At 41.8% G+C, this 22,871-nt stretch overlaps 1 protein-coding gene across 3 annotated transcripts in view; it reads right to left on the reverse strand.

Annotated features, from left to right (window-relative positions):
• LOC116359998 (tetratricopeptide repeat protein 30A) overlaps positions 1–14,460 on the reverse strand; it is a 39,962-nt gene extending 25,502 nt beyond the window's left edge. For all 3 annotated transcript variants that reach the window (XM_031814369.1, XM_031814368.1, XM_031814370.1), the window contains exons 1-10: positions 14,249–14,460; positions 13,834–13,899; positions 12,548–12,757; positions 12,005–12,061; positions 10,335–10,470; positions 9,289–9,393; positions 9,010–9,138; positions 4,000–4,049; positions 3,505–3,657; positions 698–763 (exon numbers count right to left, since the gene is read on the reverse strand). In XM_031814369.1, coding sequence (XP_031670229.1) covers positions 698–763; positions 3,505–3,657; positions 4,000–4,049; positions 9,010–9,138; positions 9,289–9,393; positions 10,335–10,470; positions 12,005–12,061; positions 12,548–12,757; positions 13,834–13,899; positions 14,249–14,302 — 1,026 coding nt within the window. In that variant the 5' untranslated portion in view covers positions 14,303–14,460. The remainder of the gene's footprint in view (positions 1–697; positions 764–3,504; positions 3,658–3,999; positions 4,050–9,009; positions 9,139–9,288; positions 9,394–10,334; positions 10,471–12,004; positions 12,062–12,547; positions 12,758–13,833; positions 13,900–14,248) is intronic.
• Positions 14,461–22,871: the final 8,411 nt, after the last annotated feature.

Consider the following 22,871-nt stretch of genomic DNA (forward strand, 5'->3'; position numbering starts at 1 on the left):
TCAATCCCACAGGATTTATATAGAGGTCTTTCAATCCCACAGGATTTATATAGAGGTCTTTCAATCCCACAGGATTTAAATAGAGGTCTTTCAATCCCACAGGATTTATATAGAGGTCTTTCAATCCCACAGGATTTATATAGAGGTCTTTCAATCCAGAACAGGATTTATATAGAGGTCTTTCAATCCCACAGGATTTATATAGAGGTCTTTCAATTCCACAGGATTTATATAGGAGGTCTTTCAATCCAGAACAGGATTTATATAGAGGTCTTTCAATTCCACAGGATTTATATAGAGGTCTTTCAATCAGAACAGGATTTATATAGAGGTCTTTCAATTCCACAGGATTTATATAGAGGTCTTTCAATCCCACATGATTTATATAGAGGTCTTTCAATCCAGAACAGGATTTATATAGTGGTCTTTCAATCCAGAACAGGATTTATATAGTGGTCTTTCAATCCAGAACAGGATTTATATAGAGGTCTTTCAATCCCACAGGATTTATATAGAGGTCTTTCAATCCCACAGGATTTATATAGAGGTCTTTCAATCCCACATGGAAAATGTAATGTGGACATCACATCAGGGTCAGACTAACATGTATGCTTTTGAAGTAAAACTATCCCTAGTGACTGACCGTAGGGATGAAGTATGAACATACAGGACAATAAAAGGGACCTGTGGTTCTTACCGGGGTGAGGAACTTGTAGGTGAGGTGAGCATTCTCTGCCATCACATCAGCAGCCAGATCGAAATACTGAGACAGAGAGAGTATACCAGTAGAGTACAGTAGAGTACAGTATAACAGTAGAGTACAGTAGAGTACAGTATAACAGTAGAGTACAGTAGAGTACAGTATAACAGTAGAGTACAGCATAACAGTAGATATACAGTAGTAGAGTACAGTAGAGTACAGTATAATAGTAGAGTACAGTATAATAGTATAGTACAGTATAATAGTAGAGTACAGTATAATAGTAGAGTACAGTAGAGTACAGTATAACAGTAGAGTACAGTATAATAGTAGAGTACAGTATAATAGTAGAGTACAGTAGAGTACAGTATAATAGTAGAGTACAGTAGAGTGCAGTATAATAGTAGAGTACAGTAGAGTACAGTATAATAGTAGAGTACAGTAGAGTACAGTATAATAGTAGAGTACAGTAGAGTACAGTATAATAGTAGAGTACAGTAGAGTACAGTATAATAGTAGAGTACAGTAGAGTACAGTATAATAGTAGAGTACAGTAGAGTACAGTATAATAGTAGAGTACAGTATAATAGTAGAGTACAGTAGAGTACAGTATAATAGTAGAGTACAGTAGAGTACAGTATAATAGTAGAGTAGAGTATAATAGTAGAGTACAGTAGAGTACAGTATAATAGTAGAGTACAGTATAACAGTAGAGTACAGTAGAGTACAGTAGAGTACAGTATAATAGTAGAGTACAGTATAATAGAGAGTACAGTATAATAGTAGAGTACAGTAGAGTACAGTATAACAGTAGAGTACAGTATAATAGTAGAGTGCAGTAGAGTACAGTATAACAGTAGAGTACAGTATAACAGTAGAGTACAGTAGAGTACAGTATAATAGTAGAGTACAGTATAATAGTAGAGTGCAGTAGAGTACAGTATAACAGTAGAGTACAGTATAACAGTAGAGTACAGTAGAGTACAGTATAATAGTAGAGTACAGTATAATAGTAGAGTACAGTATAACAGTAGAGTACAGTAGTAGAGTACAGTAGAGTACAGTATAATAGTAGAGTACAGTATAACAGTAGAGTACAGTAGTAGAGTACAGTAGAGTACAGTATAATAGTAGAGTACAGTATAACAGTAGAGTACAGTAGAGTACAGTATAATAGTAGAGTACAGTATAACAGTAGAGTACAGTATAACAGTAGAGTACAGTATAATAGTAGAGTACAGTATAACAGTAGAGTACAGTATAATAGTAGAGTACAGTATAACAGTAGAGTACAGTATAATAGTAGAGTACAGTATAATAGTAGAGTACAGTATAATAGTAGAGTACAGTAGAGTACAGTATAATAGTAGAGTAGAGTATAATAGTAGAGTACAGTATAATAGTAGAGTGCAGTATAATAGTGGAGTACAGTATAATAGTAGAGTACAGTATAATAGTAGAGTACAGTATAATAGTAGAGTACAGTAGAGTACAGTATAATAGTAGAGTACAGTATAATAGTAGAGTGCAGTATAATAGTAGAGTACAGTATAATAGTAGAGTACAGTATAATAGTAGAGTGCAGTATAATAGTAGAGTACAGTAGAGTACAGTATAATAGTAGAGTACAGTATAACAGTAGAGTACAGTATAATAGTAGAGTACAGTATAATAGTAGAGTACAGTAGAGTACAGTATAATAGTAGAGTACAGTATAACAGTAGAGTACAGTATAATAGTAGAGTACAGTATAATAAGTAGAGTACAGTAGAGTACAGTATAATAGTAGAGTACAGTATAATAGTAGAGTACAGTAGAGTACAGTATAATAGTAGAGTACAGTATAATAGTAGAGTACAGTATAACAGTAGAGTACAGTAGAGTACAGTAGAGTACAGTATAATAGTGGAGTACAGTATAATAGTAGAGTACAGTATAATAGTAGAGTACAGTAGAGTACAGTATAATAGTAGAGTACAGTAGAGTACAGTATAATAGTGGAGTACAGTATAATAGTAGAGTACAGTATAATAGTAGAGTACAGTATAATAGTAGAGTACAGTAGAGTACAGTAAAATAGTAGAGTACAGTATAACAGTAGAGTACAGTAGAGTACAGTATAATAGTAGAGTACAGTATAACAGTAGAGTACAGTATAACAGTAGAGTACAGTATAATAGTAGAGTACAGTATAACAGTAGAGTACAGTAGAGTACAGTATAATAGTAGAGTACAGTAATAACAGTAGAGTACAGTAGAGTACAGTATAATAGTATAATATAGTAGAATACAGTATAATAGTATAATATAGTATAATATAGTAGAGTACTGTATAATAGTATAATATATTAGACTACAGTATAATATGGTAGAGTACTGTATAATAGTATAATATATTAGACTACAGTATAATATAGTAGAGTACTGTATAATAGTATAATATATTAGACTACAGTATAATATAGTAGAGTACTGTATAATAGTATAATATATTAGACTACAGTATAATATAGTAGAGTACTGTATAATAGTATAATATATTAGACTACAGTATAATATAGTAGAGTACAGTATAATAGTATAATATATTAGACTACAGTATAATATAGTAGAGTACAGTATAATCGTATAATATATTAGATTACAGTATAATATAGTAGAGTACTGTATAATAGTATAATATATTAGACTACAGTATAATATAGTAGAGTGCTGTATAATAGTATAATAGAGTAGAGTGCAGTAGAGTATAGTAGAGTACTGTATAATAGTATAATATACTATAGTACCGTAGAAAACCCTACCTCATATTTGCAGTATAGTAGCAGCAGGTTTCCGAAGGTGACCGGGGGGAAGGGGATCTGCTGCAGGAGGAAGGCCAGTTTCTCAAAACCCTCCGATGGCTTCTTATCCATGTTCATCAGGGCCTGGTTGTGGAGCGTCACTGGGTCCAGCTCCTACAAGACAACAGACATGTGGAAATAACTATTTGTTCTTTAACTAACTTGCCTAGTTAAATACAGGATCAAATTAATTAAATAAAAGGATATTTCATCGTCCATTGGTTAGAAGGAGAATGTCTCCACACACACACACACACACGTCACAACAGCTTTCTGTCTGACAGAGTGCTCCTGGTCCCCTGATCCCCATCAGTGTGTGAGTGTTGATATAGATGGTCACTAGAGGGCAGCACCCACTGAGCCACAGATAGAGATGTACTTTACAGCACCACGGTCTCCAACCTACATGAGTGGTAAGGGCTGACATATGTACACACACAAGTACACACACAGTACCTCCTCTGATCTGGGGGGCATGTCAGTCAAGGCCTCCTGAGCTGCATCGCCTGGAGACAGACAGACAGAGAGACAGAGTTGAGCTGCATCGCCTGGAGACAGACAGACAGAGAGACAGAGTTGAGCTGCATCGCCTGGAGACAGACAGACAGAGAGACAGAGTTGAGCTGCATCGCCTGGAGACAGACAGACAGACAGACAGAGTTGAGCTGCATCGCCTGGAGACAGACAGACAGAGAGACAGAGTTGAGCTGCATCGCCTGGAGACAGACAGACAGACAGACAGACAGACAGACAGACAGACAGACAGACAGACAGACAGACAGACAGACAGACAGACAGACAGAGTTGAGCTGCATCGCCTGGAGACAGACAGACAGACAGACAGACAGAGTTGAGCTGCATCGCCTGGAGACAGACAGACAGAGAGACAGAGTTGAGCTGCATCGCCTGGAGACAGACAGACAGACAGACAGACAGAGTTGAGCTGCATCGCCTGGAGACAGACAGACAGAGAGACAGAGTTGAGCTGCATCGCCTGGAGACAGACAGACAGAGAGACAGAGTTGAGCTGCATCGCCTGGAGACAGACAGACAGACAGAGAGACAGAGAGACAGACAGACAGACAGACAGACAGACAGACAGACAGACAGACAGACAGACAGACAGACAGACAGACAGAGTTGAGCTGCATCGCCTGGAGACAGACAGACAGACAGACAGACAGACAGACAGACAGACAGACAGACAGACAGACAGACAGACAGACAGACAGAGAGACAGACAGACAGACAGACAGACAGACAGACAGACAGACAGACAGACAGAGTTGAGCTGCATCGCCTGGAGACAGACAGACAGAGAGACAGACAGACAGACAGACAGACAGACAGACAGACAGACAGACAGACAGACAGAGTTGAGCTGCATCGCCTGGAGACAGACAGACAGACAGACAGACAGACAGACAGACAGACAGGACAGACAGACAGACAGACAGACAGAGAGAGAGAGACAGAGTTGAGCTGCATCGCCTGGAGACAGACAGACAGACAGACAGACAGACAGACAGACAGAGTTGAGCTGCATCGCCTGGAGACAGACAGACAGAGAGACAGACAGACAGACAGACAGACAGACAGACAGACAGACAGACAGACAGACAGACAGACAGAGTTGAGCTGCATCGCCTGGAGACAGACAGACAGACAGACAGACAGACAGACAGACAGACAGACAGACAGACAGACAGACAGACAGACAGACAGACAGACAGACAGACAGAGAGACAGAGAGACAGAGAGACAGAGAGACAGAGTTGAGCTGCATCGCCTGGAGACAGACAGACAGACAGACAGACAGACAGACAGACAGACAGACAGACAGAGTTGAGCTGCATCGCCTGGAGACAGACAGACAGACAGACAGACAGACAGACAGACAGACAGACAGACAGACAGACAGAGAGACAGAGTTGAGCTGCATCGCCTGGAGACAGACAGACAGACAGACAGACAGACAGACAGACAGACAGACAGACAGACAGACAGACAGACAGACAGACAGAGTTGAGCTGCATCGCCTGGAGACAGACAGACAGACAGACAGACAGACAGACAGACAGACAGACAGACAGACAGACAGACAGACAGAGAGAGACAGAGTTGAGCTGCATCGCCTGGAGACAGACAGACAGACAGACAGACAGACAGACAGACAGACAGACAGACAGACAGACAGACAGAGTTGAGCTTACTTACAACCCGTATGCAGTTTATTAAGTAAAAAATAGATAAGTAAAACATTTTTTTTTTTTTTGTAACAAGAAGTGAAAGAGCAGCAGTAAAATAACATTAACGAGGCTAGAGACAGACAGACAGAGAGACAGACAGACAGACAGACAGACAGACAGACAGACAGACAGACAGACAGAGTTGAGCTGCATCGCCTGGAGACAGACAGACAGACAGACAGACAGACAGACAGACAGACAGACAGACAGAGAGACAGAGTTGAGCTGCATCGCCTGGAGACAGACAGACAGACAGACAGACAGACAGACAGACAGACAGACAGACAGACAGAGTTGAGCTGCATCGCCTGGAGACAGACAGACAGACAGACAGACAGACAGACAGACAGACAGACAGAGAGACAGAGTTGAGCTGCATCGCCTGGAGACAGACAGACAGACAGACAGACAGACAGACAGACAGACAGACAGACAGACAGAGTTGAGCTTACTTACAACCCGTATGCAGTTTATTAAGTAAAAAATAGATAAGTAAAACATTTTTTTTTTTTTTGTAACAAGAAGTGAAAGAGCAGCAGTAAAATAACATTAACGAGGCTATATAATGTGCGGGGGCACCGGTTAGTCGAGGTAATTGAGGTGATATGTACATGTAGGTAGAGTTAAAGTGACTACGCATAGATTATAAACAGAGAGTAGCAGCCTGGTATACTATGAGAACGGACAGTTTTTCAGCTGGTAATTTCTGACAGCCTGGTCACAGTACACCCCCTGGACAGAATGCTAGTCTATCACAGTACACCCCCTGGATCACAGTACACCCCCTGGACAGAATGCTAGTCTATCACAGTACACCCCCTGGACAGAGTACAAGTCTATCACAGTACACCCCCTGATAGGAATGCTAGTCTATCACAGTACACCCCCTGGACAGAATGCTATTCTATCACAATACACCCCCTGAATAGAATACTAGTCTATCACAGTACACCCCCTGGACAGAATGCTAGTCTATCACAGTACACCCCCTGGACAGAATGCTAGTCTATCACAGTACACCCCCTGGACAGAATGCTAGTCTATCACAGTACACCCCCTGGACAGAATGCTAGTCTATCACAGTACACCCCCTGGACAGAGTACAAGTCTATCACAGTACACCTCCTGAATAGAATGCTAGTCTATCACAGTACACCCCCTGGACAGAATGCTAGTCTATCACAGTACACTCCCTGGACAGAATGCTAGTATATCACAGTACATCCCCTGAATAGAATGCTAGTCTATCACAGTACACCCCCTGGACAGACTGCTAGTCTATCACAGTACACCCCCTGGACAGACTGCTAGTCTATCACAGTACACCCCCTGGACAGACTGCTAGTCTATCACAGTACAAACCCTGGACAGAATGCTAGTCTATCACAGTACACCCCCTGGACAGAATGCTAGTCTATCACAGTATACCCCCTGGACAGAATGCTAGTCTATCACAGTACACCCCCTGGAGAGAATGCTAGTCTATCACAGTATACCCCCTGGACAGAATGCTAGTCTATCACAGTATACCCCCTGGACAGAATGCTAGTCTATCACAGTATACCCCCTGGACAGAATGCTAGTCTATCACAGTATACCCCCTGGACAGAATGCTAGTCTATCACAGTACACCCCCTGAATAGAATGCTAGTCTATCACAGTACACCCCCTGGACAGACTGCTAGTCTATCACAGTACACCCCCTGGAGAGAATGCTAGTCTATCACAGTATACCCCCTGGACAGAATGCTAGTCTATCACAGTATACCCCCTGGACAGAATGCCAGTCTATCACAGTATACCCCCTGGACAGAATGCTAGTCTATCACAGTACACCCCCTGGACAGACTGCTAGTCTATCACAGTACACCCCCTGGACAGACTGCTAGTCTATCACAGTACACCCCCTGGACAGACTGCTAGTCTATCACAGTACACCCCCTGGACAGAATGCTAGTCTATCACAGTACACCCCCTGGACAGAATGCTAGTCTATCACAGTACACCCCCTGGACAGAATGCTAGTATATCACAGTACACCCCCTGAATAGAATGCTAGTCTATCACAGTACACCCCCTGGACAGACTGCTAGTCTATCACAGTACACCCCCTGGACAGAATGCTAGTATATCACAGTACACCCCCTGGACAGAATGCTAGTCTATCACAGTACACCCCCTGAACAGAATGCTAGTCTATCACAGTACACCCCCTGGACAGAATGCTAGTATATCACAGTACACCCCCTGGACAGAATGCTAGTCTATCACAGTACACCCCTTGGACAGAATGCTAGTATATCACAGTACACCCCCTGGACAGAATGCTAGTCTATCACAGTACACCCCCTGAACAGAATGCTAGTCTATCACAGTACACCCCCTGGACAGAATGCTAGTCTATCACAGTACACCCCCTGGAGAGAATGCTAGTCTATCACAGTACACCCCCTGGAGAGAATGCTAGTCTATCACAGTACACCCCCTGGACAGAATGCTAGTCTATCACAGTACACCCCCTGGACAGAATGCTAGTCTATCACAGTACACCCCCTGAATAGAATGCTAGTCTATCACAGTACACCCCCTGGACAGAATGCTAGTCTATCACAGTACACCCCCTGGACAGAATGCTAGTCTATCACAGAACACCCCCTGGACAGAATGCTAGTCTATCACAGTACACCCCCTGGAGAGAATGCTAGTCTATCACAGTACACCCCCTGGAGAGAATGCTAGTCTATCACAGTACACCCCCTGGACAGAATGCTAGTCTATCACAGTACACCCCCTGGACAGAATGCTAGTCTATCACAGTACACCCCCTGGACAGAATGCTAGTCTATCACAGTATACCCCCTGGACAGAATGCTAGTCTATCACAGTACACCCCCTGGAGAGAATGCTAGTCTATCACAGTATACCCCCTGGACAGAATGCTAGTCTATCACAGTACACCCCCTGGACAGAATGCTAGTCTATCACAGTATACCCCCTGGACAGAATGCTAGTCTATCACAGTACACCCCCTGGACAGACTGCTAGTCTATCATAGAGCTTTAGACACCAAACCAATCTCCTTAATGCTGAGAGTCAAGCAGAGAGTCAATCCGGTCCCATTTTTACAGTTTTTGTTACGACTCGGCCGGGGATTGAACTCCCAACCCTCCAACCTCAGGGCGGATACTCTAACCACAAGGCTGCTGAATGTACTCACAGTTTTTGAGCTGGTATTCTATAGCAGCCTTGAGGTTGAAGCCTTCTATGAGGGCGGTCTCATGTAGGATCAGGGTGTTCCCAACACTCCTCACGTCAATGCCCTCTGTCGTCATGCCAACGCTCAGCTCTGGACGACGAGAACACACACACACACAGCACAGAGAGACACAGGATGGTCAGGGGAAAACATGGATGAGAAGGAGGGTCACTAAGGGAAAACCCCAACAGAGTGATCAGGTATCTAACTAAACAGGTGTGCTGTCATTTTAAAGCCGACCTGGATGTTCCCTGATCCCTCTCTCGATGATCTCTCCGATGAACTTGAGGGCCTGACCATACTGTTTCATACTGTAGTAGCAGAGACCTATGTTGTAGGACAGTTCTGAGACAGGAGGGAGGAGAGAGAGGCAGGGAAAGGAGGAGGGAATTAGTGGGGAGGGACAGGGAGATAGGGAGGGGGAGAGGAGAGAGAGGGAGGGAGAGGAGGAGAGAATTAGGGGGGAGAGGAGAGAGAGGGAGGGAGAGGAGGAGAGAATTAGTGGGGAGGGACAGGGAGATAGGGAGGGGGAGAGGAGAGAGAGGGAGGGAGAGAAGGAGAGAATTAGGGGGGAGAGGAGAGAGAGGGAGGGAGAGGAGGAGAGAATTAGGGGGAGGGACAGGGAGATAGGGAGGGCGGAGAGGAGAGAGAGGGAGGGAGAGAAGGAGAGAATTAGGGGGGAGAGGAGAGAGAGGGAGGGAGAGAAGGAGAGAATTAGGGGGGAGAGGAGAGAGAGGGAGGGAGAGGAGGAGAGAATTAGGGTGAGGGACAGGGAGATAGGGAGGGCGGAGAGGAGAGAGAGGGAGGGAGAGAAGGAGAGAATTAGGGGGAGAGGAGAGAGAGGGAGGGAGAGGAGAGGAGGAGAGAATTAGGGGGGAGAGGAGAGAGAGGGAGGGAGAGGAGGAGAGAATTAGGGGGAGAGGAGAGAGAGGGAGGGAGAGGAGGAGAGAATTAGGGGGAGAGGAGAGAGAGGGAGGGAAAGTAGAGAATTATGGGGGGAGAGGAGAGAGAGGGAGGGAAAGGAGAGAATTATGGGGGAGAGGAGAGAGAGGGAGGGAGAGGAGGAGAGAATTAGGGGGAGAGGAGATAGAGGGAGGGAGAGGAGGAGAGAATTAGGGGGGAGAGGAGATAGAGGGAGGGAGAGGAGGAGAGAATTAGGGGGAGATGAGATAGAGGGAGGGAGAGGAGGAGAGAATTAGGGGGAGGAAGAGAGAGATTCAGCAAATACAAGAGACTTGTAGGACAGGCAAAAGGTGAGACGTTTTCCTCTGTGTGCGTGCAGTTACCTGGTTGGTAGCCCAGCACCTGCATGGCAGACATGAACTTCTTGCAAGCCTCCTCGTACTCCCCCTCCTTGTAGAGTAGACAGCCCATGTCCACGTCATAGTCTGGGTCGTCCTGGGGAAGCTGCTCTACCAGTGTCTGACAGGGAGAGGGTTCATAAAGGCCTTATAAGAGGTCATAAAGGGTTATAGGGAGTCATAAGGGCGTATTCGTTGAGAAAATGTGTTATAAGGGGTCTCAAGGGTTTCTAAATGGATCAAAAACACTAACTAAGCAGTTATAAGAGGTTATATTAAGTTCTCCTGACCTCATGACATACCGTAACTACCAGGTTATATTAAGTTCTCCTGACCTCATGACATACAGTAACTACTTAAGTTCTCCTGACCTCATGACATACCGTAACTACCAGGTTATATGAAGTTCTCCTGACCTCATGACATACCGTAACTACCAGGTTATATTAAGTTCTCCTGACCTCATGACATACCGTAACTACCAGGTTATATTAAGTTCTCCTGACCTCATGACATACAGTAACTACCAGGTACATGTTTCTGGTCTTTAGTTCTGGTTCTAGTTCTGGTTAAGTTCTGGTTCTAGTTCCAGTTCTGGTTTAGTTCTGTTCTAGTTCTGGTTAAGGTATGGTTCTATAATGTTTACATACCCTACATTATTCATCTCATATGTATACGTATATACTGTACTCTATATCATCGACTGCATCCTTATGTAATACATGTATCACTAGCCACTTTAACTATGCCACTTGGTTTACATACTCATCTCATATGTATATACTGTACTCGATATCATCTACTGTATCTTGCCTATGCTGCTCTGTACCATCACTCATTCATATATCCTTATGTACATATTCTTTATCCCCTTACACTGTGTATAAGACAGTAGTTTTGGAATTGTTAGTTAGATTACTTGTTGGTTATTACTGCATTGTCGGAACTAGAAGCACAAGCATTTCGCTACACTCGCATTAACATCTGCTAACCATGTGTATGTGACCAATAAAATTTGATTTGATTTGATTTTAGTTCTGGGTCTAGTTCTGGTTAAGTTCTGTTCTAATTCTGGTTAAGTTATGGTTCTAGTTCTGGGTCTAGTTTCGGTTCTGGTTTAGTTATGTTCTAGTTCTGGTTAAGTTCTGGTTCTAGTTCTGTTCTAGTTTTGGTTCTAGTTCTGGTTTAGTTCTGGTTCTAGTTCTGGTTCTGATTTAATGATGGTTCTAGTTATGGCATGAGTCATGGTTCTATTGATGTTCTAGTCATGGTTCTAGTTCTGGTTCTAGTCATGGTTCTAGTTCAGGTTCTAGTCATGGTTCTAGTCATGGCTCTAGTCATAGGTCTAGTTCAGGCTCTAGTCATGGTTTTAGTCATGGTTCTAGTCATGGTTCTATTGATGTTCTAGTCATGGTTCTAGTCATGGTTCTAGTTCTAGTCATTGTTCTAGTTCAGGTTCAAGTCATGGTTCCAATCATGGTTCTAGTTCTGGTTCTAGTCATGGTTTAATTGATGTTCTAGTCATGGTTCTAGTTCTGGTTCAGGTTCTAGTTCTGGTTCTAGTTTAGGTTCTAGTCATGGTTCTAGTTCTGGTGCTAATTATTGTTCTAGTTATGGCCAAGTCCAGTATATGTCCAATACTAGTCTCTACTAACCTTCGCTCCAGAGTACTCCTCTTCTCCGTATTTGATGGATGCCTGCAGTTTGATCATCTGTGGGAGAGATGGACAGAACATGGGTCAGAAGAGACAAAATAACTAAGAGAATATGGTTGAAGAACAGAATTATATCTCAGTGTGGTAAGATAACTCTACCTGGTAGTAAACATTATAACTCTACCTGGTAGTAAACATTATAACTCTACCTGGTAGTAAACATTATAACTCTACCTGGTAGTAAACATTATAACTCTACCTGGTAGTAAACATTATAACTCTACCTGGTAGTAAACATTATAACTCTACCTGGTAGTAAACATTATAACTCTACCTGGTAGTAAACATTATAACTCTACCTGGTAGTAAACATTATAACTCTACCTGGTGGGGCAGGAGAGGTTCCGGATCCTGGTAAATAGGTTCCAGAACAAAACAGTCCAAAACTGAGAGGTTCTGGGTCCTGTTGTGGCAGGATCCGGCTCAAATGAAGCACTGATTCTACCTCTACCTTGGTATTATAACTTGATGTAGGAAGTGTACCTTGGTGTGGCTGGTAGGGTTGTCCAATAGAAAGGTAGCCTTCATGGCCTCGGGGTAGACACAGGCCCCGTACAGAGACTGGGCGTAATACAGCCTGTACCCCTCCACCTCGGGGTGTAGCTGGGTCAGCTGCTCATAGCACTCTGCTGCGTTGGTGAAGTCCTGCATGTGGTAGTAGCAGTAGCCTAGCAGAGACAGGGCTGCCCGTGACTGGGAGGAGGAGGAGGAGAAGGTAGAGGAGGAGGAGAATAAGAAGATTACGGGATCCATTCAATCCATATCGCCCAAGTTCAGCACTATATGGCGATTGACATTTAAAGGTAATGTTCCCGCATTCCATGAGACTGCAGTCAGACAACAGATCTGGGGCCAGGCTATAGAAGGAGACAACAGATCTGGAACCAGGCTATAGAAGGAGAAAACAGATCTGAGACCAGGCTATAGAAGGAGACAACAGATCTGGGACCAGGCTATAGAAGGAGACAACAGATCTGGGACCAGGCTATAGAAGGAGACAACAGATCTGGGACCGGGCTATAGAAGGAGACAACAGATCTGGGACCAGGCTATAGAAAGAGAAAACAGATCTGGAACCAGGCTATAGAAGGAGACAGCAGATCTGGGACCAGGCCATAGAAGGAGACGACAGATCTGGGACCAGGCTATAGAAGGAGACAACAGATCTGGGACCAGGCTATAGAAGGAGACAACAGATCTGGGACCAGGCTATAGAAAGAGAAAACAGATCTGGAACCAGGCTATAGAAGGAGACAGCAGATCTGGGACCAGGCCATAGAAGGAGACGACAGATCTGGGACCAGGCTATAGAAGGAGACAACAGATCTGGGACCAGGCTATAGAAGGAGAAAACAGATCTGGAACCAGGCTATAGAAGGAGACAGCAGATCTGGGACCAGGCTATAGAAGGAGACGACAGATCTGGGACCAGGCTATAGAAGGAGACAACAGATCTGGGACCAGGCAATAGAAGGAGAAAACAGATCTGGAACCAGGCTATAGAAGGAGACAACAGATCTGGGACCAGGCTATAGAAGGAGACAACAGACCTGGGACCAGGTTATAGAAGGAGACAGCAGATCTGAGACCAGGCTATAGAAGGAGAAAACAGATCTGAGACTAGGCTATAGAATGAGACAACAGATCTGGGACCAGGCTATAGAAGGAGACAACAGATCTGGGACCAGGCTATAGAAGGAGACAACAGACCTGGGACCAGGCTATAGAAGGAGACAATAGATCTGGGAGCACACACACACACTCACTACCTTCATCTGTTTCTGCAGTTCATTGCTGAGGATGTGGATAGCCTCTCCATACCGCCCATCTTTGATCTATAGGAGAACAGAGTTAGCAGCTAGTTATAAAATAATACATGAGCTATCTAGCTAGCTATGTTGTCACACTTAGTTCGTTAGCTAGCGTTAGGCTATAGCCTGAGCCTTGAAATTGAAGGGTATGTCAGGCTAGCTTAATCAAAGTTAGCTAGCTTGCTATAGCCCCAATGTGTGAAATTCATATGGTGACGTTAACTAGCTTGAATTCGATATATAATCAACATGATAACTTGATAAAATACCACAAGTTAAAATAACCAGTTTCATTATCAGCTAGCTAGCTATCATGGCTAGCGTTAGTATCCATGGTATGTAACGTTAGCTATGCAAGCGACCAACTTCTCACCATTTTGTAGACAGTGGCGGTGTATTCGCCGTCTTTAATCGTTGTCAGTGTCATGATTTTGCCGCTAAATCTACAGTTCTCAAAGGTAAGACTATTTTCACGCGAAAAACGATTTCCGATTTACCAATAATCCCAATTAGTGCACCATGTTTAGGCGTTATTTACTTTTCTACACATTCAACGCACAGGAAGTGTTACTTAGCAACCGTACCGGAAACGGAAACGTTGAATAACTTTAAGACAGGAGGAGCGTCTGTTGTGAGCTATTACCATAGAGATTGACAGAGACCTTTAGTGGCCAAACCTGTTTTAGTATGGGCAGCGCCATTGAAGGCTTTCACCATTATTTTGCCATTTTAAAGTAGTCAAGTGGGTGGGGATTCCTATGGGTTGTAGCACAGACTATCCATTATATTGACCAGAATTTAAAGTGGCCGATCTAACAATGAAAATAAATGTGTTAAAGGCAGTGGGAGGAGGCAAGATCAGGTAGGACCATTCTAGACAATGAGAGGGCAGATTCGTGTGTGAATAACAGGCACAACTTCAAATCAAATCAAATCAAATTTATTTGTCACATACACATGGTTAGCAGATGTTAATACGAGTGTAGCGAAATCCTTGTGCTTCTAGTTCCGACAATGCAGTAATAACCAACAAGTAATCTAACTAACAATTCCAAACTACTGTCTTATACACAGTGTAAGGGGATAAAGAATATGTACATAAGGATATATGAATGAGTGATGGTACAGAGCAGCATAGGCAAGATACAGTAGATGGTATCGAGTACAGTATATACATATGAGATGAGTATGTAAACAAAGTGGCATAGTTAAAGTGGCTAACAATTCCAAACTACTGTCTTATACACAGTGTAAGGGGATAAAGAATATGTACATAAGGATATATGTGTATTTTGTGTATGTGTATTTTTCTCAAAGTTATCTGGATGTCACATGTCCTACTTATATCAGTACACTCGTAACAACCTAAGCCTTACGAAACTTATATTCGATAAAATAAACCACACATAAAGATGAGTCCTCTATCTATTTCTTTGTGTAGGACACTTTTCCTGCAAAGAACATTTTCAGATTTTCTATTAAATGGAAAACACCAGTTGATGAGATTTAATGCTGCCCACCAATTCCGTATCATGACATGATATGTTGATATATATATATATATATAATGAAAAGCTCTATAAACGTTTTTATTTATTTACATTTTAACCCCTTATTCTCCCCAATTTCGGGTTATCCAATTGTTAGTAGCTACTATCTTGTCTGATCGCTACAACACCCATACGGGCTCGGGAGAGACGAAGGTCGAAAGTCATGCGTCCTCCGAAACACAACCCAACCAAGTCGCACTGTTTCTTAACACAGCGCGCATCCAACCCGGAAACCAGCCGCACCAATGTGTCGGAGGATACACCGTGCACCTGGCGACCTTGGTTAGCGCGCACTGCGCCCGGCCCGCCACAGAAGTCGCTGGTGCGCGATGAGACAAGGATATCCCTACCGGCCAAACGGACCTCCCGGTCGCGGCCGGTTGCGATAGAGCGAACCCAGAGTCTCTGGTGGCACAGCTAGCGCTGAAGTACAGCGCCCTTAACCACTGCGCCACCCGGGTGGCCACTCTATAGAGTTATTAGGTTGTGGTGGACTGTCATAATCACTGTAGTTAGTATACAAACTAAAAGTGTGCGTACTGCCCCCTGGAGGGTGTTGTCTGAACAGGTATAAAGACAAGGTTGGTGATTTACTGCCCCCTGGAGGGTGTTGTCTGAACAGGTATAAAGACAAGGTTGGTGATTTACTGCCCCCTGGAGGGTGTTGTCTGAACAGGTATAAAGACAAGGTTGGTGATTTACTGCCCCCTGGAGGGTGTTGTCTGAACAGGTATAAAGACAAGGTTGGTGATTTACTGCCCCCTGGAGGGTGTTGTCTGAACAGGTATAAAGACAAGGTTGGTGATTTACTGCCCCCTGGAGGGTGTTGTCTGAACAGGTATAAAGACATGGTTGGTGATTTACTGCCCCCTGGAGGGTGTTGTCTGAACAGGTATAAAGACAAGGTTGGTGATTTACTGCCCCCTGGAGGGTGTTGTCTGAACAGGTATAAAGACATGGTTGGGGATTTACTGCCCCCTGGAGGATGTTGTCTGAACAGGTAAAAAGACAAGGTTGGGGATTTACTGCCCCCTGGAGGGTGTCTGTTGTCTCTATCATTCTCTATGGTGTGTACTTGCTTCAGGCAAGGCATGTGTATGAACAGCTGGCTTCTGAAGAATGCCACCCAAGGATACACCTCAGGGAAAGCTTTTAATTTACTGATGATTAAACAGGTACAAATCATAGACCCAAAGGACTAACTGGAACTGATTATGGATGTAACCCACCTTCCACAATATCATTAAAACATTTATCCTCAGACTACCATACGGTGTATTTGATTGAACAATTCAAAATAAAATATATTATCCTCTGATTGGACCCAGTCTATGTGGTTTGCACTCACAGTAACAACAGGCTGACACCTCCAGTGGCAAGGACAAGCATGTGAACCCTTTGGAATTACCTGGATTTCTGAATAAATTGGTCATCAAATTTGATCTAATCTTCATCTAAGTCACAACAATAGACAAACATAGTCTGCTTAAACTAATAACACACAAATGATTGTATTTTTCTTGCCTATTTTTACATCATTTAAACATCCATAATGTAGTTTGGAAAAAGTATGTGAACACCGAGGCTACTGACTTCTCCAAAAGCCAATTGGAGTCAGGAGTCAGCTAACCTGGAGTCCAATCAATGAGACGATATTGGAGATGTTGGTTAGAGCTGCACTGCCCTATAAATCCACTCACAAAATCTGAGTTTGCTATTCACAAGAAGCATTGCCTGATGCCATGACTCGAACAAAAGAGATCTCAGAAGACCTAAGATTAATAATTGTTGACGGCAATAAAGCTGGAAAGGGTTACAAAGTATCTCTAAAAGCCTTGATGTTCATCACGCCACGGTCAGACAAATGGTCCATAAATGGAGAAAGTTCAGCACTGTTGCTACTCTCCCTAGGAGTGGCCATCCTGCAAAGATGACTGCAAGAGCACAGAGCAGAATGCTCAATGAGGTTAAGAAGAATCCTAGAGTGTCAGCTAAAGACTTACAGAAATCTCTGGAACATGCTAACATCTCTGTTAACAAGTCTTCGATACGTAAAAACTAAACAAGAATGGTGTTCATGAGAGGACACCACAGACGAAGACACTGCTGTCCAAAAAAACCCATTGCTGCACGTCTGAAGTTCGCAAAAGAGCATCTGGATGTTCCACAGCGCTAGCGGCAAAATATTCTGTGGACTGATGAAACTACAGTTGAGCTGTTTGGAAAGAACAGACATCACTATGTGTGGAGAAAAAAGGCACAGCACACCAACATCAAAACCTCACCCCAACTGTAAAGTATAGTGGAGGTAGCATCATGGTTTGATGCTGCGTTGCTGCCTCAGGGCCTGGACAGTTTGCTATCGTTGGCAGAAAAATGAATTCCCAAGTTTATCAAGACATTTTGCAGGAGAATGTTGGGTGATGCAACAGGACAACGACCCAAATGACAGAAGTAAATCGAACACAGAACGGCTTCAACAGAAAATACGCCTTCTGGAGTGGCCCAGTCAGAGTCCTGACCTCAACTCGATTGAGATGCTGTGGCATGACCTCAAGAGAGCAGTTCACACCAGACATCCCTTGAACATTGCTGAACTGAAACAGTTTTGCAAAGAGAAATGGTCCAAAATTCCTCCTGACCGTTGTGCAGGTCTGATGAGCAACTACAGGAAACGTTTGTTTGAGGGTATTGCTTCCAAAGGAGGGTCAACCAGTTATTAAATACAAGGGTTCACATACTTTCCCACCATGCACTGGGAATGTTTACACAGTGTGTTCAATAAAGACATGAAAACCTAGAATTGTTTTTGTGTGTTATTAGTTGAAGCAGACTGTGTTTGTCTATTGTTGTGACTTAGATGAAGATCAGATGAACATTTTATGACCAATTTATACAGAAATACAGGTATTTCCAAAGGGTTCACATGCTTTTCCCTGCCACTGTATACTACTGACAGGTCACTCACAGTAACAACAGGCCTACATCTATACTACTGACAGGTCACTCACAGTAACAACAGGCCTACATCTATACTATTGACAGGTCACTCACAGTAACAACAGGCTTACATCTATACTATTGACAGGTCACTCACAGTAACAACAGGCCTACATCTATACTATTGACAGGTCCCTCACAGTAACAACAGGCTTACATCTATACTATTGACAGGTCACTCACAGTAACAACAGGCCTATATCTATACTACTGACAGGTCACTCACAGTAACAACAGGCCTACATCTATACTATTGACAGGTCCCTCACAGTAACAACAGTTCTACATCTATACTATTGACAGTTCCCTCACAGTAACAACAGTTCTACATCTATACTATTGACAGGTCACTCACAGTAACAACAGGCCTACATCTATACTATTGACAGGTCCCTCACAGTAACACCAGGCCTACATCTATACTATTGACAGGTCACTCACAGTAACAACAGGCCTACATCTATACTACTGACAGGTCACTCACAGTAACAACAGGCCTACATCTATACTATTGACAGGTCCCTCACAGTAACAACAGGCCTACATCTATACTACTGACAGGTCACTCACAGTAACAACAGGCTTACATCTATACTATTGACAGGTCACTCACAGTAACAACAGGCCTACATCTATACTATTGACAGGTCCCTCACAGTAACAACAGTTCTACATCTATACTACTGACAGGTCACTCACAGTAACAACAGGCCTACATCTATACTATTGACAGGTCACTCACAGTAACAACAGGCCTACATCTATACTACTGACAGGTCACTCACAGTAACAACAGGCCTACATCTATACTATTGACAGGTCCCTCACAGTAACAACAGGCCTACATCTATACTACTGACAGGTCCCTCACAGTAACAACAGGCTTACATCTATACTATTGACAGGTCCCTCACAGTAACAACAGGCCTACATCTATACTATTGACAGGTCACTCACAGTAACAACAGGCCTACATCTATACTATTGACAGGTCCCTCACAGTAACAACAGGCCTACATCTATACTATTGACAGGTCCCTCACAGTAACAACAGGCTTACATCTATACTATTGACAGGTCCCTCACAGTAACAACAGGCTTACATCTATACTATTGACAGGTCACTCACAGTAACAACAGGCCTACATCTATACTATTGACAGGTCCCTCACAGTAACAACAGGCCTACATCTATACTACTGGCAGGTCCCTCACAGTAACAACAGGCCTACATCTATACTATTGACAGGTCCCTCACAGTAACAACAGGCTTACATCTATACTACTGACAGGTCACTCACAGTAACAACAGGCCTACATCTATACTATTGACAGGTCACTCACAGTAACAACAGGCCTACATCTATACTATTGACAGGTCACTCACAGTAACAACAGGCCTACATCTATATTACTGACAGGTCACTCACAGTAACAACAGGCTTACATCTATACTATTGACAGGTCACTCACAGTAACAACAGGCCTACATCTATACTATTGACAGGTCCCTCACAGTAACAACAGGCCTACATCTATACTATTGACAGGTCACTCACAGTAACAACAGTTCTACATCTATACTATTGACAGGTCCCTCACAGTAACAACAGGCTTACATCTATACTATTGACAGGTCCCTCACAGTAACAACAGGCTTACATCTATACTATTGACAGGTCCCTCACAGTAACAACAGGCCTACATCTATACTATTGACAGGTCACTCACAGTAACAACAGTTCTACATCTATACTATTGACAGGTCCCTCACAGTAACAACAGGCTTACATCTATACTATTGACAGGTCCCTCACAGTAACAACAGGCTTACATCTATACTATTGACAGGTCCCTCACAGTAACAACAGGCCTACATCTATACTATTGACAGGTCACTCACAGTAACAACAGGCTTACATCTATACTATTGACAGGTCGCTCACAGTAACAACAGTTCTACATCTATACTATTGACAGGTCACTCACAGTAACAACAGGCTTACATCTATACTATTGACAGGTCACTCACAGTAACAACAGGCTTACATCTATACTATTGACAGGTCCCTCACAGTAACAACAGGCCTACATCTATACTATTGACAGGTCACTCACAGTAACAACAGTTCTACATCTATACTATTGACAGGTCCCTCACAGTAACAACAGGCTTACATCTATACTATTGACAGGTCCCTCACAGTAACAACAGGCTTACATCTATACTATTGACAGGTCCCTCACAGTAACAACAGGCCTACATCTATACTATTGACAGGTCACTCACAGTAACAACAGGCTTACATCTATACTATTGACAGGTCGCTCACAGTAACAACAGGCTTACATCTATACTATTGACAGGTCACTCACAGTAACAACAGGCTTACATCTATACTACTTAAAAGGCAGTATTTGTTGTTGAGGCTTTTCCCCTCTGGGTGTATGAAAACAACAGGAGTGTACTTCCTAGCTTCCAGGAAATATATGTTATTCCATTCAGTAAGGTATTTCAGTAAATATATGTTATTCCATTCAGTAAGGTATTTCAGTAAATATATGTTATTCCATTCAGTAAGGTATTTCAGTAAATATATGTTATTCCATTCAGTAAGATATTTCAGTAAATATATGTTATTCCATTCAGTAAGGTATTTCAGTAAATATATGTTATTCCATTCAGTAAGGTATTTCAGTAAATATATGTTATTCCATTCAGTAAGGTATTTCAGTAAATATATGTTATTCCATTCAGTAAGGTATTTCAGTAAATATATGTTATTCTATTCAGTAAGGTATTTCAGTAAATATATGTTATTCCATTCAGTAAGTTATTTCAATAAATATATGTTATTCCATTCAGTAAGGTATTTCAGTAAATATATGTTATTCCATTCAGTAAGATATTTCAGTAAATATATGTTATTCCATTCAGTAAGGTATTTCAGTAAATATATGTTATTCCATTCAGTAAGGTATTTCAGTAAATATATGCTATTCCATTCAGTAAGGTATTTCAGTAAATATATGTTATTCCATTCAGTAAGGTATTTCAGTAAATATATGTTATTCCATTCAGTAAGATATTTCAGTAAATATATGTTATTCCATTCAGTAAGGTACTTCAGTAAATATATGTTATTCCATTCAGTAAGTTATTTCAGTAAATATATGTTATTCCATTCAGTAAGGTATTTCAGTAAATATATGTTATTCCATTCAGTAAGGTATTTCAGTAAATATATGTTATTCCATTTAGTAAGGTATTTCAGTAAATATATGTTATTCCATTCAGTAAGTTATTTCAGTAAATATATGTTATTCCATTCAGTAAGGTATTTCAGTAAATATATGTTATTCCATTCAGTAAGGTATTTCAGTAAATATATGTTATTCCATTTAGTAAGGTATTTCAGTAAATATATGTTATTCCATTCAGTAAGGTATTTCAGTAAATATATGTTATTCCATTCAGTAAGGTATTTCAGTAAATATATGTTATTCCATTCAGTAAGGTATTTCAGTAAATATATGTTATTCCATTCAGTAAGGTATTTCAGTAATATATGTTATTCCATTCAGTAAGGTATTTCAGTAAATATATGTTATTCTATTCAGTAAGGTATTTCAGTAAATATATGTTATTCCATTCAGTAAGTTATTTCAATAAATATATGTTATTCTATTCAGTAAGGTATTTCAGTAAATATATGTTATTCCATTCAGTAAGTTATTTCAATAAATATATGTTATTCCATTCAGTAAGTTATTTCAATAAATATATGTTATTCCATTCAGTAACGTATTTCAGTAAATATGTTATTCCATTCAGTAAGTTATTTCAGTAAATATATGTTATTCCATTCAGTAACGTATTTCAGTAAATATGTTATTCCATTCAGTAAGGTATTTCAGTAAATATATGTTATTCCATTCAGTAACGTATGCATAAATTAGTGTTTTAATATGCATTTCTTGACCGGACAGGTATTTCCGACAATTGGAAAAATACTGTGCTGACTAAAACCCAGAAATTCATATATGATGCACGTTAGTATAGTACGATGTGTGTGCAATGTTGTTTTGGTGTTGAACAACCACCTTTTCACAGTTTGGACTCTACTAAATAAAGGTTCATCAAAATACAGTCCGGTGTCAACAACCAACATCTCAAATGGGGCAAATTTCATCCGAGAAACACTGATGTCAGTGTAGATCAGTGAGAGCGGTCGAGGCACAGATATCCAATGAAATGAGTGTTTAAATCAAATCAAATCGAAGTTCATTTGTCACGTGCGCCGAATACAACAGATGTAGACCTTACAGTGAAATGCTTACTTACAGCCTCTAACCAACAGTGCAAAAAAAGGTATTAGGTGAACAACAGGTAAGTAAAGAAATAAACAACAGTAAAAAGACAGGCTATATACAGTAGAGAGGCTA

Source organism: Oncorhynchus kisutch, unplaced genomic scaffold (assembly GCF_002021735.2).
Source record: "Oncorhynchus kisutch isolate 150728-3 unplaced genomic scaffold, Okis_V2 Okis06b-Okis10b_hom, whole genome shotgun sequence".
In the NCBI taxonomy this organism is placed as follows: Eukaryota; Metazoa; Chordata; class Actinopteri; order Salmoniformes; family Salmonidae; genus Oncorhynchus; species Oncorhynchus kisutch.